The sequence below is a fragment of the Cynocephalus volans genome, chromosome 2 (genome assembly GCF_027409185.1).
Source record: "Cynocephalus volans isolate mCynVol1 chromosome 2, mCynVol1.pri, whole genome shotgun sequence".
Taxonomy (NCBI): domain Eukaryota; kingdom Metazoa; phylum Chordata; class Mammalia; order Dermoptera; family Cynocephalidae; genus Cynocephalus; species Cynocephalus volans.
In genome coordinates, this window is record NC_084461.1 from 71,371,913 (window position 1) to 71,389,225 (window position 17,313).

General features: G+C 37.4%; 1 protein-coding gene across 2 annotated transcripts in view; it reads right to left on the minus strand.

Annotated features, from left to right (window-relative positions):
- Window positions 1–17,313, minus strand: part of EDIL3 (EGF like repeats and discoidin domains 3) — a 410,628-nt gene that overhangs the window by 215,839 nt on the left and 177,476 nt on the right. For both annotated transcript variants that reach the window (XM_063087348.1, XM_063087347.1), the window contains one exon: window positions 2,195–2,323. In XM_063087348.1, the coding sequence (XP_062943418.1) occupies window positions 2,195–2,323 (129 nt within the window). The remainder of the gene's footprint in view (window positions 1–2,194; window positions 2,324–17,313) is intronic.

Below are 17,313 nucleotides of genomic sequence, written 5' to 3' on the forward strand. Positions count from 1 at the left end.
TGATGCACTCCACAAAATCCCAGTTCTGAATTGGATCTCTTAGCTTCAGGCCTCCCATTGCAATTTCTAACATTAGTTTAATATCTTGCAGGGAGTTGAGCACAATAAAAGGAAATATTTCTTCATGCTTCAAAATAAGCTTTGAAATCCAACACAATTATGTGAATTTATGAACTTATCTGAGTATAGTATAAGGGTATGAGAGAAAAGACTTTGATGTTCCACCAGGGAGAATGGGAACAAGAATGACTTGTTCTGTTTCCCCAAACCTGATGGTCCTCTTGAAAGAACTGATGATTAATCATGTGTAGGAATCAGAGGCAGGTGGACACATCCTCATAATACCTTTTCAGAGAAACCACTTATACTGGGACAAATGATGACTTGGTATCTTCAAAGGGACTTCCAGGCCATTAAACATAACTGAAACTGAACTGACCTTCACAATTTGTAGAAAACCTACACAATTCATGAAAAGAATTTTGTACCATTGTGTAGATATTAGTAATTGGAACTAAGATTTGGATTTTTCCAACCTCTGGTTTAAGGACAGGGCCCAACTTCACTCTGACTTCAACAGGAGGTCAGAGTGGGAGGGTTAATAAATGTGAAATATTTAAGTGATATCAGGGGTCTATACCTGCCTTCCAAATACTGTCATCTAAACCATTTAAGGATTTCTTCTAATGGTAAGAATCTACCTTTACATACTCTCATCTTCACCCTTCTGCAGCCCTGCACCATACAAAAGATAAAGTTAGGATGATACGTCCTTGTGTATAAGGCTGCCTCTGAACACTGGACAACAGTTCTTTATGGAAATCCTGTTCTTCTTGCAGGGGAGATCCTCTGTAAGTGTGTGAGCTATATACAATTAGCTCTGAATTGAGGGCCTCCAGTGGAGTGGCCAGACTATCTCCTTCTGGGCACTGCTTCTGACATCACATCATAAGGTTCTATAAGTATGTAAGGGTTAATAATACTCTCTTCATGGGATTAAGTAAATGTCAAGGTAGCCAAGATTCTTGGCTCCTATCTCTGTCTTCCCAAGGCTGTTTTGAGGTGTTCACGTATGAAGGTAGAACCGTGATACTATGTCAGGGAGATCCAGCCTTGGTCCCTCTAGACTAAGCCTGAGAAAAACTGGTAGCTTCTCCTTTTTCTTGCTGGTGATCTGGGCTCTTAGAGACAATTACAAGCAGTTTAGGTGCCAGTTGTAAGAAGCACAAGTGCTTGTGCACTATAACAGGCTTCTACAGAAATTCTACAAACTCCTGGCTATGGCAAGTCTCCAGAAAAGTACAAAATAATTCCAAAGTCTCAGAGCCAGGAGGCACTTTATGTTTTTTGTGATGGTTGGGAATCCGGCTCTGGCTGATATACCCAGCTTTGCCTTATCATCCCTAATGCCATCATCTTAGCCATCACTGTGGTGTTCATGGCTCATATACTCCCTCCCCACACTTCCTACCATGTGCCATTTCCCTCCCTCTCATCAACATCCTTCCTACAACACTCTGATGAGGCAAGCTCTGTAAGAATCTTCCCTGAAAGCTTAGTTGACTGCGGCCTCTCTGCAGACACCAACAGCAGTTAGGGGCCCACCCCAGTCATTTGGCATTTATGTTCAGCCCTGCTTCTAAGTCAAGTCATTACTAGTGGACCTATTTTGTTTAACTGCCTAGGATAAACAAGAATGGGGATTAAAAAAAGAAGTGCCAATAAAATATTTGTTGAACTTTCAAAGATTTTCACATAAAAAATGCCAACAAGTAAGGAGGAAGAAATTGCCTTATAGAAAGGGCAGGGTGGGCAGTTTTCTGGGCATCATCTCTGAACCTAATTACCAGAATAATTTCTGGGAAGCTTGAGGAATATAATTTTAGGACAAGTATAAAAGAGAGAGACAAATAGTTTAATGTCAAGAACAACTTTTTGCAAGCATGGCTGAACAATAACGAAAAGGGCTGACCAGAAGATTACTAACCCCCCATGCCACAGGCAGGACTGAAACACAGTCTAGGAGCCCTCGGCTGTTGCATGGTGTGTTCAGTGGGAGAGAAGCAGCATTAGCCAAATGCCAGGGCTCTTTGCTGCTCTAAGATTCTATGATTCTACTACAAACAAGAATGACAAGGACTTGTGTACTTTGCAATCAATAACAATAAAAGCACAATGACTATGAATAACTTACTGTGCTGACAGTGAATCCCAATAAATCCTCGGGGACATTTACAAACATAGCCTATGAACGTATCCCCTCGGTATGCTTCACTTATTTCACAGGTTCCTCCATTATGGCATGGATTAGGAACACAGGGACCTGCAAGACAGAAAAAAAAAATATTGCTGCATGCTACATATGCTAAAAAATAGTTATTAGGTCAATATTTTGTGATGAACAATTGCAAAATAAGTGTTCTGGATATTAGCGATATAGGAAATGCACTGGTTGTGTGAGCTCTGGAGACCTATATCCTGGGTTTGAATCCTGGTTTCACCACTTTCTAGCTGTGAAATTTTGGGAGTTTCATTTGACCTCTCTGTGCCTCAATTCCCTCTTCTCTTAAATGTCAATACTAATAAAGTCTACTTCAAGGGGTTATGATACAGATAAAGAGTTCACACATATAAACGGTCCAGAACAGTGTCTGTCTCATATTAAGCACTCAAAAAAATATTAGCACTAAGTTAAATATTATTTTTAAGGTTTCCAAACTGTGGAGTATCTTCTGCATGTTTAAAAGGAAATACTGAAATGACAGTTTCTGGAGTTATGAACACTGAAGAGCTTTTGTTCCCTGCTGGTACAAGTAGCATATGACTATAACCACACAGACCAAGTGAAGCGGATAGCTGGTTGCAATACATTTGAAAACTATTTATGAGTTTGTGGTTGAACATACCTCTGGAAAAGCACATTTTTTGCCAACCTAAAAGGAGCATCTCATCAAAAATTAAATATTTAGAGAAGAGGGACTGTAAGTCATTTTTAAGCTTTGAGAAAGTAACTTCAACAAAGTGATTGATACTCGTGGCAGCCAATGAAGGTGTGGTACTCAGAAGAGAGAGCTGGCTGCCTGCAGCGTGGTTAGCTGACAGCTGCCAGCCCTTGCAACACACGCTCTGCCACAGCAGCATTCATTCCACGATCACGCTCCCCAGGCAATGACCAAGCACCATGGGTGTGTAGAGCTGGGCCAGTCCTGCCTGACCTGCGACTGCTCTAATGCAGATTCTCCATTCCAGATGCCCCATTGGTGTGGTGAGATTTTCTTAAAAGCCATGGCAGTCTGAAGTTTTTTCTACACAATGTCCTTCCTTTTCTCCTTTCAGAAGTGACAGGCTTGTGTCATAGTCTGAGGGCTCATCCCACCTACTCTTCTCTGTCTCTCTTTTGTCCATCACAGACATTCCCCCAATAAATCTTTTGCACTTTTAATTCTGTCTTACAGTCTGCTTCCTGGAGGATGCTAATTGATTCAGGATAGAATTTAGACTGGAGATTGTGAAGAAGGGAAGAGACAAGTTGAAGGAAGAAAAAGCTCTCCCTGGGAGATGAAGAGAAACCAAGCCAAAAAAAAAAAAAATACAACTTTCTTTAATTTTGTCTGTATATTTCTTAAATTGGAGAGATTATAACACATTTACACATGTTCTCACTCATAAGTGGGAGCTAAGAAAGAAAGAGGCTACAATAAGATGTTGAACTTTCAGAAGGAAAGAACAGACCTACAGTCACTCGAGGTGGGAAAGGGGGCGGGGGTCTAGGGAGTAACTGGGTAAGGAACACAAGGAGTAATTATGATTTGCAATGATGACCATGTTAATAGTATTGATTTGATCATCAAATACTTTACACAAATACTGATAGTCAACTCTGTACCCCATAAATATGTATAATCAAAAATAAATATTTTTTTTTAAAGTTCAAAAAGAAAGATGTAACTTGAAACAGCACAATTTCAAAAAGTGTGTGTGGGAAGGAGATGGTGCCAACGCATAGAGTTGTCTTTGGTTCTTTTTTTACTTTCTTAGATGTCAAAGTTAAGTTGTTATTAATCTAAAATAATGTTATAACAATAACATGTTTTCTTTTAAGCCTCATGGTAACCATATGCACAAAAACTTACAAGAGACCAACTAAAAATAAACAGCAAGAAATGAAAATAAGTCAGGCACAGAGAGACAAATACCGCATGGTCTCTCACAGAAGTAGAGAGTGGAATAATGTTCACCAGAAGCTGGGAGGGAACGGGGACAGGGAGGAGGGGAAGGGGTGGACTAATGGGTACAAAACTATAAAAAAAAAACCCCACACATTTATTAGTGTAAGAAAAGTCACTGAAGAGGAAGTTAAGATGAGCATATTAAAAAAGGAAAACAAGAGTAATTAAATGAAGTGTCTATGTATAAAGAGGCGAATGCCAGGGTCCTGGAGGAAAATTAGAGAAGGGAGCAGGTGCTTTCAGCTGAGACAAGAAGGAAGGCATAACGGTGGGACACAAGAACAGTGACGACTCAAGGCAAGTGAGTGGGGCTCCACCAGGCAAGGCTACGAAAGGAGGGCAGTAGTGAATGGAGTGTGGGTCAACGCCATTTAAAGACTTATGGAGAGGAAAGGAAATTTTCTAACATCCCTTTGAGCAGTGTGATAGGACATCCACAACAGACAAGGAGCACTTAGGGGCTGGGCAACATTGCCCTGCAGTAGGGACTCTATGATTCTGTCCCTTCCTCCAGCAGCTGTCTTTGGCACTCTGTTTCTTTCAGCTTACAATTTTATGAAATCCAGTGCTTTTAGAGTCTAATAAAGATATACATGGAATAAGAAACAATGTGGTGAGTCTATAGTGCCTAGACCTCACTTCCTGATTGGGCTGGCTTTCAAAGAGAAAAGAAATCAGGGGATCTCTGATTCTTTCCCCAGATATCTCCACACCAATTAAAAACAATACATTTAAGTAGGGAGTTTTGTGCTGAGCAGTACACATTAATTAAATTATCTAACACCTGTACTTGCGGTGGTGCATCGCCAATGTTTGAGACAGGGAGGAAGGTGCAAGACCAGTGACCAGCTTTGGAGCAATTTGAACCTTTTTCTTCACTTGCTAACAGATGCAAATCAGGCTACAGAAGCCAACTCTCCTCTTTCAAATTGCACTTCTTCCCTTCTCTCAAATTGACTAACATTTGATAGTGCCTTACCATTTACAAGCTCTTTTCACATACATAATCTCATTTATTCCTCACAGCAACTCAGTGAGGTAGTTGTCACTATCATTTTTTTACAGTTTTTTATAAAACTGAACACCAGAAAGATTAGATAATATTTCTCAAATCAACAGATACCAGTAACACATTCAGGCCTCAACCTAAGAATCTGTATTTCTAAATCCTACACTCCTCAGATCATCAATTAATTGGGAAGAAGAGAATGAAATAAAAGTGATGTTAGAGTTTTGACTCATCCATTCACTTCAAAATAAGAAAAAAACAGACTTTTTTATTAACTGATAATTGATAGCCATTCACAGAATTACTAAAGAAAAAAATAAAAATAATTATAAATATAAAAATATATATATAAATAATCAGGGTTACAGAACTATATAATGTTAAACAAATGAGGAGCCTTGGAGATCACCTAATCCAATTTTTAATTTTGCAGATGGGGAAACAAAACTAAATAAGAATTTTAGTAATATCTTTAAAAAATACCTAATATAAGAAAAATTTGGTTTAAGGAATTGTACCTAGGAGGAAAAAAGCAGGTATTAAAACCAAAACTGATGAAGCTATTTCTTTCCCCTCAAGAGAGTGAAGTAATTTATATCAGAGAGAAAATAAATCTCTTCTATGTTCCCTTACACTTACAGAGCTGGTTGAGGGAGGGATGAAAAACGACTGACTAGTGGGGCCTCTGCCAGTTCTTGGGAGCAGCTAAAGCAGTGATTCTGAGGAAGGGGGTCGATGGAAATCAGTGACAACATGGGGTAAGTATGAGCCTGAAACAGACGACATCGTTTATGCAAGCTGCTGCAACTTTGGAAAAGTAAAACTTGGCCAGAAGGTGAAGAGAGCAAGTTAAATGATCTACCTAAGAAAGGGAGGAAGTGAGGAATGGATGGGGAAGAACAAGGAAAGAAGATCCCAAAGGTAAAGCTGGAAGTAAAGTCTTCAGGAACAGAGAGGGCCAAGCAATGAGCTGGGAGGCTGCAACATGTGAAGAACAGTAGCTAGTAAGGAAGTGCGAAGCCCAAGGAGCAGGTTTTTGTTCGCACAGATGCTGTGAGAACTGTCTCTGCGGGAGCATCCAGCTCTACACTAAGGTCTGCTCAACACACAAACTTGTGAGTGGTATTTGAGGAAATCAAGGAGAAAGGGCTGTACTATTCACCTGGCTTATCTTGATGGAAGGACAGAAGTGTTGCTGCACATTATGCTCAGGGGATTCAAGAATCCAGTGGAACAAGCACACGAAGATAGAGCTGGTAGCGGTTGCCTTAAGCTCCAGACATTCTGGGCACTTCCTGAGGGCACAGGTGAAGCCTGTATAGCAATCCTGGTGCAGCCACTGGGACCCCCAAAAGATGTGAGTTGGTAAGCTGGAGTTCATTTTATTTACACCCCAAAGAACATCATGACCTCACCTGACATCTGGGTTTTAGAAAAAGATGACCTGTTTCAGGGGTTGTGGCTGCTGTTATTTTTCTCATTCCATGAAATTCAGTAATTTTTATATAAAGGATGAGGATGCAGTAAAGCAAATGGGATAAGGATTTAACCTTTCTAGAGTCCCTTATATGCTAAGCAACAGGAAGTATATACACTATGCTTTATAATGCTTTGTATGAATATATCTTTGTTTCAGAGGCAAGGAAACAGGTTCTGAGAGGTCAAATAATATGTATAATCACAAAAGCAAAGATTTGAACACACTCTGCCTGACTGCAAAACCCACCTTTCCATTAAGCCACGCTTCCTGCCATGTTGAAAATCTGTGTATTAATATTAGTCTTGACACATGTAAACAGAACCAACATGACTTCACTAAGCACTTAGCTACAAATAATACACAACTCCAAAGCCTCCCCAAATGGAAACATTTCAGAGTATTTTCTGCAAATGGGTCAGGGTGAATTAGACAATATTAATACAGACAGGCTCTGCTATGTTAACAATACTCCGTTTAATTTCAGCTATGTTTGAAATTAACTGTCAAACACGAGCATTTCCCCAATATTATTTTCTAGTAATCATACTGTGAGACTGATATTACATGCCTGGTAAAAACTCTTTGGAGTGCTCATAACAGATTGTAGAAATAAGTGGTTTCCTGTTGCTTTTCTCCACTAGACTAAATTCTGTGTAGGAAGAGTTATGGTCGGTGCGCAGCAGGTGTTTGATGCACTTTGAGTAAACAAGGGTATGGCAGTAATAAGTGATAACTATATCTATTGCCTAAACCCTAAGTTTAATTTTAGGTGTATAAGACATCAGTATCTTTTGACTTCACTTAGTAATTAACCTGGATACTTTCTGTAACTTTTCTACACCTTTTGAGCTTCAAGTTATTTAAATTTATAATTAGGTTTCAACACTTTTTATCTCTAATATGATTTAAGCTTCAAGAGTATTACATCGAATTGTAAATAACAGACCATTAGAATGTGTACTTTTGCATAATGATTACATGCATTTCAATTCTTTGGCAAATATATAATTAAAAAAATATAACTTGGTACAATCTCGTTAACAGTGTTTTAGCCTCCTATTTTAACAATTCCCTTATAAATAAAGGCATTCATTTTAAGCATGAGAGAAATGAAATAATCAGAATACAAGTTAGTTCACAAAGATAACATAATAAATGTGGTCTAAGGTTTTGGCTCCCAAAATTTGCTTGGTAGCCAAAAATGTTTTCTGTTTGTTATTCAATACCAACAATTAAAAATATAGCAACAGTTTTCAGGTTTCTTGCTTCAAGTGATAAAAGGGCTAATTGTATGACATAGATCCTATAAAACTCTTACCTGTCTTTGTGCTTTTCCCCATCCTTCTCTATTTTGATACTGAAAGTAAACGTTATTTTAGGGTCTTGGCACACTGATCAGCAATAATCATCACTGATTGCATATATGTTGCTTGTACTGTGAGTATAAGAAAGTAATTGGTCTTGAGTGACATGAAGGATTTCTTTCTCCTAATGTTGGGTTGAATAGCATTTATTCATTAGGCACCTATTACGTGTTGGGCACTCTGCTAGTAATCTGTGAGACGAATGCTTCAAATAAAATTAAAATTTTCAGCAGCCGGAGGAATAAGCTTACAACATAAGAATACACTTAGTTATCCAGTTTATGCACCTCATTTTTTAAAGGTAATTTTAATTGCTATCCTTTACCGTGAATATATTTTGATTGGCATTAATACACTTGTTGTTTATATAATGGATTTCTGCAAATATAATTCTAGGATTTCCACATGGCATCATATTAAGAAATGTTTTTTGTTTGTTTGTTTTGGTGGCTGGCCAAATTTATACGTTGTAACACCACACTAACCAACTGAGCTAGCTGGCCACACCCTTAAAAACATGGCCTGTTTTTAAGAAGCCAGGTTCTTAACTGTAACAGCCAAAACTTTGGTATATATTTGAGGCATCTCATATCCTTTCTGTAACAGGTAAATATATATATGTATATGCTTATATGTATAAACATATGCACACATATATAAAAAAATTTATACATGGCTTTGAAAGCAATTTAATAGCAAAGTTTGAACACAAACTAGTATTACCCAACTACTTAGAACTTGTAAAAAAAAAAAAAAAAAAGGCAGACAAGGGCAATCTCAATTTTTTTCCACTTCGAAAATCTCTTTAAAGAAATTTGCCTCTTTTTGCATTATAGATATACATAAAAGTATACAGAGTTGTGACTATGAGCTTTAGTTCTGATTAGTTTTCATAAAAGTCCCAATTGTCTGATTAGATAACATTTGGTAATATCACTCTTAACAATGAACTCATAAATGGAATTCAAGATACGAGAGGCTTCCAGGAGTTTTAAAATCAATAATACTGTAATTCTTTTGTAGGTAATCTTTAAGTAGCTCCTAACACAATGAGGACATCATATGATCAATATTAATGAACACTGAATTCAACAGCACGCTTTCCATGCATCTCTATGCAAGCTCATATAAATATGTCAACAAGATTAATTGTTCACAAAAGCAATAGATCTATGTGGTTTGCTACTTTTCTGTATCTACCGTCTCACAATTCTAGTAGGGTTAAAGTTATTTCCATATGTGTAATATGGTTAGCTTCTCATTCATTTAGAGACTATGCCCCAAATCACGTACACTTTTATGATATATAAGCAGATTATTAGAAAGTAAGTAGGTAACACTCTCCTGTGATAATGTGTACTAAGATTTGGTCAGTTTTAAAAATTATATCCCCCAAAGGTTGGCAATTAGATATTAAGTGAATGTACACTCTAGATTATGTAACAAGGAAATGCCAATAAGGCAGTTGCAAGACCAGAGTTTTACTAGTTATTCCAGGAGTACAATGAAATAGGAATAGTTATGACAAAACTGTTCACTCCAAATTCTGGTGGAAGTTCTCTTTCAGTGTTGCCTTTGCATTTACTAAGATTAAAATATTCTGGAAGTTGCTGTTTTGAGCCATTGCCACTCTATTTTAACACCAGTTGAAAAAGAAAAAAAAAATTATTCTGGGAATGCTCACATAATTGATGCTTTTAAACTATTTTTTTACACTACTTGCTTCTACTCCTCCTCTTCCTCCTCCTTTGTACTCTTTCTCCCTTGCAGATATAAGTCTGCAAAATCAGCTGTTTGAGGGGGAAAAAAGCTATCTATGGGTATTTTGTATATAAAGAGAGAGGTAAACTATTCCACAATAAAAATCTAAGACATCTCATTATAGGGGAGCATCAGCAAATTTAACAAATATTTCTTTAAACACACAAAGCATTTGGATAGATTATAAAAATTGAAATCTGAAGCTAAATGTGGTATGTTTTTGTTTTGTTTTGTTTTTCCCCAATACCTGTTAATAACCTTCCTTCTCAAGAATTAACACTGGACTCTCTTTATATACAACTGTCTACAGGAAGGCACTGAGATGACCTGTGGCAAGAAAGGGTGCTTTAGAGTCCTTATATTAGTTTCTCAAGGCTGCTATAACAAAATGCCACAAACTTGAAAGCTTAAAACAACAGAAATTTATACTTTCACAGTTCTGGAGGATAGAAGTCTGAAATCAGGATGTTGATGGGGCCACACTCCCTCTGAAGGATCTAAGGAAACATCCTTCCCCACCTCCTCCAGCTTCTGGTGGCTCCTGGTGTTCCCTCGCTTATAGCAGGATCACACTGACCTCTGCCCATCTCCTAAGGCCTTCTTGTCTTTGTTTCTTTCCTCTTCTTATAAGGACACAAGACAATAAATTTGGAGTCCCCCCCAAATCCAATATGATTTCATCTTTAGATCTTTAACAGTTTATATCCACAAAGATGCTGTGATGGGCTGACTTGTATTTCCACCCCGCCTCCCCAAATTTATATGCAGAAGCCCTAATGTCTAGTACTTGAGACTGTATTGTGAGTAAGGCCTTTAAAGAGGTAGTTAACGGAGGTCATATGGATGGGCCCTAATCCAATTTAACCACTGTCCTCATAGGAAGAGGACATTTGGACACACAAAAGAGACATCAGAGATTCCAACACAGAGAGGAAAGACCATGCGAGGAAACAGCGAGAAGTCGGCCATCTGCAAACCAAGCAGAGAGTCCTTGGAAGAAACCGAACCTGCTGACATTTTGATCTTGGACTTCCAGCCTCTAGAACAGTAAGAAAATAAATTTTTGTTCTTTAAACCACCAAATCTGTAGCACTTTGTTATGAAGGCCCTTGCAAACTATTACCCTGTTTCCAAATGAGATCATATTCTGAGGTTCTTGGTGTACATGAATTGGTTGGGACGGGGGCACTATTCAGCCCACTATAGTCACCAAGTAGTTGTTTTCTTATAGTAATAGAGTTGATTAAGAAAACCAGAGTCCTAATTTATTATTTGAATTGGCTTACAAAGCACTCATGTTTATCAATAGTTAACATCTTAGCTAAAATTAATTTCACTTGATTCTCATCACAGAGCAGTGGTGATCAGAATCAAGAGAACTGTCTAAATTTGGAGCAGTGACTAGAAGAATCCAGAAATGGGTACCTAGAAGACATCAAGGAAGAAATTGGTACTGAAAAACAGAAAGGAATATCAAAGAAAAAATGAAGATTTCCTGGGGTTGATCTTTATCCACTTAAAACTTTTATTTAGAGTTGGGCTTGCTGATGGCTGTATTTCTTTCAGGCAGTCAGCAACTCTCTAAGAAAGTCTTCATATGCATCAATTCTGTAAACACAAGTAAGCATTGTTGCACAGTAGTTATTTCCTCTCCCCCCCCAAGATTAAACATCTTATTAACCATTAGTATAAGTTAAAAAAAAGTCAATAACAGATCACAGGAAAAGGATCTATCATTTTACAAAATGATAACTATTGCTATAACCACACTTCACTATGAAGCAGTCTCCATGTCCATTTATTTTACTCACTGCTGCCAAAACAAGCTTCCTAAGGCACTGCTTGCATAATGTGAGTTCTCAGCTCAGAATGTTTTATTACTCAAACAGAACTCTCTATCATTACTTTATGGTCACACTGCATATACTTTTTTTTATCCTCCAAAACATGCTGTCTGTTTTGGGGCATATTTTAGTTAACCAATAATATCTACTAACTGATTGATTGTGTGATGCTGTGGTTTACAGAATAATACATAGTGAATACAAGACAAAAACAACATTGCCCCTTGGTTTTCTTTCAAAGACTAAAAAACTAAATCTGATATAATATGCCTATGAATAGTAAAGGTAGCATATAGAAGCCTTTTTTTAATTAACAAACATCATATGAAATTAACTTATTATTACTGTTGAATTTAGTAATATAAAACCCGGTTGCACTTTGAAGTCTTTAGCCAATGCAATAAACACTCCTAAAGTCTAACAGAAAGATGGATGGCAAAAGTATGGACTGTCATGATAATCAACATATTTTTTATTTGTTCTGATGGTCACTAGAGTAAGAGTAATGATTTCCATGTGAAAATTCCTGTGAAAACTTCAAAAACCATAAATACAATGTAAGCCAATTTCTAAAACAGGCATTCAATAATTTTTGATCAATCTAAGAAAAATCCTAAAGAGCCCTCTCTAATCAGGGTGCTGTTTCCAAACAAAACTCTGCAAGTCACTTGTTTGAGAAGTACATCTGTCAGAACTCAAGTCATTCATTGCAAAATACAATTCCAGCTTGAGGAAACACATCAGCAGGTGGTGCAAAGTGGTAAGATATTCTACAGGTCTGCAATTAGCTGCCATGGTTTCTTTCATCTTCTACTTGTCAGTAGGACAGGGCATAGATTAAAGACAGAGCAGAGACCAATGTTTTCTACGTATATGAGGATAAGCAAATATCTAAGCTCAACTTTCAGGAGCATCAAGCAATCTCTCTATTTCACATGGTGTCTCTAAGCAACTACAAAATTTCCATGTTCTTCATCAATCTTTTTCTGACAGCTCTTCAACCTTTTTCAGGCTCCTGCCGAATCGCTGCCTATACAACATGATTAGCATCTCTCTGCACATCGCTTCACTCTCTGATTATCTCATGGGTCTGTTTTGTCTCCCTGACTCCATTATAACTACTTGTGCAGGAACCCTTATTTCTTATATTTTTGTACCCCCATAGACACAATAAAGCACTGGATGCTTTGATGTTCCTTCATAAATGTGTTCTGATTGAAAATTATCATTAATTGTAGGAATTTCAGCATATAACCCAAACACCTAATCATAATCTATAACAAATACCTAAAGTTTAGAGATTGGACACATTTTTATCTGTAGCCCTTTTTCATTCACACTAGCAGGTTTCCGCCACCCCATTTTAAGCCTGGTGTCAAGCCCAATCTTCTTTGTTGAATGCTGTGACAATTTTATATATCAGATTGTGGATAATTATAATTATAAACAAATGGGTGTTAAAAATAGGTGCAGTATTTCCACAAAACTACAGCTCTTTCTCTTAAAATCTAGCACGGTGATTTTGATCTTGAAGGCAGTGACAGGAGGTGGTGGGAAGAATTTCTATTTTTACTTTTGGAATCTGTCCTCAGTGACTGCCATCTTAATCATGAGGCAGAGAAATCCCTGCAGGAGATGTTCCAGCCGCACTCAGATGGGAACGGCACCTACCCAGACTTCAGAGCTGAGAACGCTGGAAGCACAGCTGCAGGGGAGTGGCTATTTGGACTGCCTCCTCAGGTCTCGCATGTGGTTTCTTTGCAGCAGACTTGGGAAGGCATGAAGCAAAGCAGGCATGGATTCTGGCCAGCTGGCCATCTGTTCCTTCACCCACTGTGATAATTTGGTCTGGTAGAATTCTGTTAAGTGAGCATTAAGTAACGACCATGTCAAACAGTATATAATGACTGCTTCTTAATCACTGGATGAAAGCTTAGGGGATGCTTGCCCAAACACAGAAAAGGTCACCAAAGCAAACCAAGAATTTTTTAAAAAAGAGAGAGAGAGCAGAGAAATAGATGCAAAATAGCAACAATGAACTTTGTTTCCATTTTTACTTTTGATCATATTGAATTTTTGTCAAATAGAAGAGGATGTGTGCAGTAGGAGGAAGCTAGGTAAATACCATTGAAGTATTTACTATCCCAGTATGCATGGATCAGTGTTTATAGGCCAAGTAAGGAAGAATTTTAAAACTAAGAAAATATGTGAGGGGATTTATCTTCCTGACCTGAATTAAAGGCACTTATGGTTCTTTGAACTTAAGGCACTTATGGCACTTAACATAAAGCTTTTCCAAATAACTCCCCAGAATAACATCAAGTACGCAAAATTTTGGTCAAGATACTTTCTGTCCTGTTGTTTTTTTTAAAGGTCAGTGGAAGTATCCTACTCTGAGAAAGCAGCTTTTCCCTCATAGACACTTAATAATTGCAAAATTATAAAATAAGCCTTCTTATCCCCCAAATGGATACTTAAGGATGCATTCAATAAACTGTTTTATTGGGACAGTCTCCTACCTGACCTCCCTCTCTTATACATCACTCACAGACATCCAGCACACAAATCTAATCAAGAGTGTCTCTTGTCTCCAACTGCCTGGTATTCCAAAGCTCACACATTTGGACTAATCTTGTACTGTCAGTGTTACCTCCACTCTTCACAAATGCCTTTCTTTATCTCCTCTCTTCCAAATCTCCCTTTTCTTCCAAGACTACCCCATGATTCATATTCCACATTAACTCTTCCCTATCATTTCCTTTTATTCCCTCAAACAAATTTTCTATTACTCTGTTATATATGTTTTTCCATTTTTTGTTCATTCATTCATTTACAGTTCATATTTAGACCTCCTGTTGTGTTCCAGACACAACGTGCTAAGTACTAGGGTTAAAAAAGTGAGCAAAACATGTGCTCTTTCTGATCTCATGTAGCTTCAGTCAAATGGGAGGACTGACACTAATCAAATAATCACATGAAGAAATGTAATTGTTCAAGGAGTCATGAAGGAATATCATACAGTGCCCTAATTACCTATTAATAGGCAGTTCCCTGAGTAAATGAAGCATAAAGTAGGAGCTGAAAACCAAGTAAGAGCTAAGGCAAAAAAAAAAAAAAGAAAAAAATGAGTTCAGTCCGCCCTCCTTATCCGTGGGTTCTGCATCCATAGATTCAATCAACTACAGATCAAGAATATTTGAGGGGGTGGGGGGTAGAAGATGGTTGTATCTGTATTGAACATGTACAGACATTTTTCCTTTATCATTATTTGCTAAACAATGCAGTATAACAACTGTTTAAATAGCATTTACATTGTATTAGGTAATGTAGTAATTTTGAGATGATTTAAAGTATACAAGAGCATCTGTGTAGGTTACATGCAAATACTTCACCCTTTTCTATAAATAGAGACTTGAGCATCCATGGATTTTGGAATCTGCATGGGGGGTCTTGGAACCAAACCCCCATGGATATCAAGGGACTATGGTATTCCATTTGTAGGTCTGTGGAAGAGAAGCTGGGCAAGAATAAGGGCCTTCAGGAAGGCCAGTGTAGCTGGAATGGACAGAGCAGGATAGAGAGAGAGACAGGGACCAAAGAAGGTAGGCCTTCAAAGGCAACGTAGGTAGAAAAACAAATGACTTTATAGATAAATAGACGTGTTTAAACAATGAGAGGAAGAACAGATGTCCATTTTAAAGATAATTCTGTGTGTTGTATGGAGAACACTTGGAGAGGATCAGTGTAGACGAATCACGACACTAGTCCAAGTGAAGTGTGATAGGAAACCTGGATTAGAGTGGTGCGCTGGTAGATATGAGAGAAGCAGGCTCTGTGTCTAGATTTCGCATCCCAGTGGATGAATATCAGTGCCATTCACTGAGAAAGCAATAACCTAGACAAGTGTCTAGCTTGGAATGGATCATGAATCAGCTTTAAGAACATGTTAAATAAGAGGAGGTGTCAAGTAGGCAGAGTAGAGTACAGCCTGGAGATATAAGTGCTGGTGTTCCTGGGGAGATATGGTAATTAATGGGTATAAATGTAGTCACCTACTGAAAGTTTAGAGATAATACAGGGAAAGAACAGAAAATCCAGGACCAAGAGTCAAGGAATGCCATCATTTAATGGCCACATAGAAACTGCAATGGTCCAGAGAAGGCAGCAGCCAGAGAGGTAGAACAAAATTGAGCAGGAATGTGGTATCATTGTGGCACTTTACTGCTTTGCAGTATTAAAGAACTGTTTAACATGTACAGATCTTATTACCTGGAATAGAAGTTAAGCTCCTGGGAACAAGGGATTTCTGTTTTATATTTCCTTTATAAACCACTCTCTGTTTTATATTCCTTCCAGCACACAACAAATATTTGCTAAATGGATGAAAAATGTTCACAACTTCATGGACTGAATATACTGGCAACTTGCATTAGGGAAATGTTCTCCTGTAAGTGACACTATTTTATACCAAAAGGACATTGCAGTTGATCCTTTAAATAAAGGAAAACACAAGTTAGAGAAACATGCCAGTACTTATTGCTTCCAAAAGAAAGCTTACTTGTCCTTTAAGAGGAAAAGTAAAAACATGGAGAGCAAAAAGGGTGATAGTTGGTCAAAATGAAAAAAAGACAGAAAAAGAACACACTAAGAAATTATACATGTTTTCATATTTACCTAAAGTCTTTTTGGCTATTTTATATTTGTTTTTCAATGATCTGTCTTGCTGGTGCTGCTCTCAATGTTGTGCTCTCATTTTATTGCTCTTAGAAGTCGTTTTGTTTGACTATGCATCTAAAACCCGTTCCTGTAAGACCGTTCTGACTAGAGAACCCAGTTCAAGCTGCTTTCGCATTAGGATGAAAAAGCCTCAACAAAGGTTTGCTGATGGGGAAAAGCAATGGGTAGGTTAAAAGAAACAACACACAAAAAAAGCCATTTAGAAATAATAACATCGCACTTTATGTAAAGTGCTTGTCTGTATGCTTTCTAGTAGATGAAAATGTAGTAGTTAAATATTTGAGAAGTCTAAAAATCCACTTAAGAATCTGTATAACAATTTATTATCATTGCCAACCCAATTAAAAATGTTGGGCTCTGGAACACAATTCATTTTCTAACCCATGAAAGTATTAAATGTGTGCAGCACAGATTTGCATTACTATAAAAATCTTTATTTCTACTTTTCTAGAATCGTGCATTTAAATTTGTAAATTCCATGTTACATTAATCACATGAATCTAGACAGGCAATTTCACTGTATTCCCTATAAAAGAAATCATTCCAGCTGACAATTTTGTGATGAATATTGTTAAAATTGACTATAGTTCATAAAATAGTAAGGCATTCTTCACCAAAGTTATTAGACTTTTAAGCTCTCCTCAGTTTGATCAAAATGATTAAAAAAATAAATAAATATTACCCTGTAATATCACTGACTTTGGAAACTAACACTATATTTAATACTACATAGAATATGGTCATAGACTCATTAAAAGAAGTGGCAATAATCCAGGTTTGACTGCACTGTGATTTAATATTTATAGTGTTTTCATGATCCAAGTAAAATATGCTGATTAAAATGATCAGGATGTCACCATGTGGATGGACAAAAAAGCTGAGGTTCACA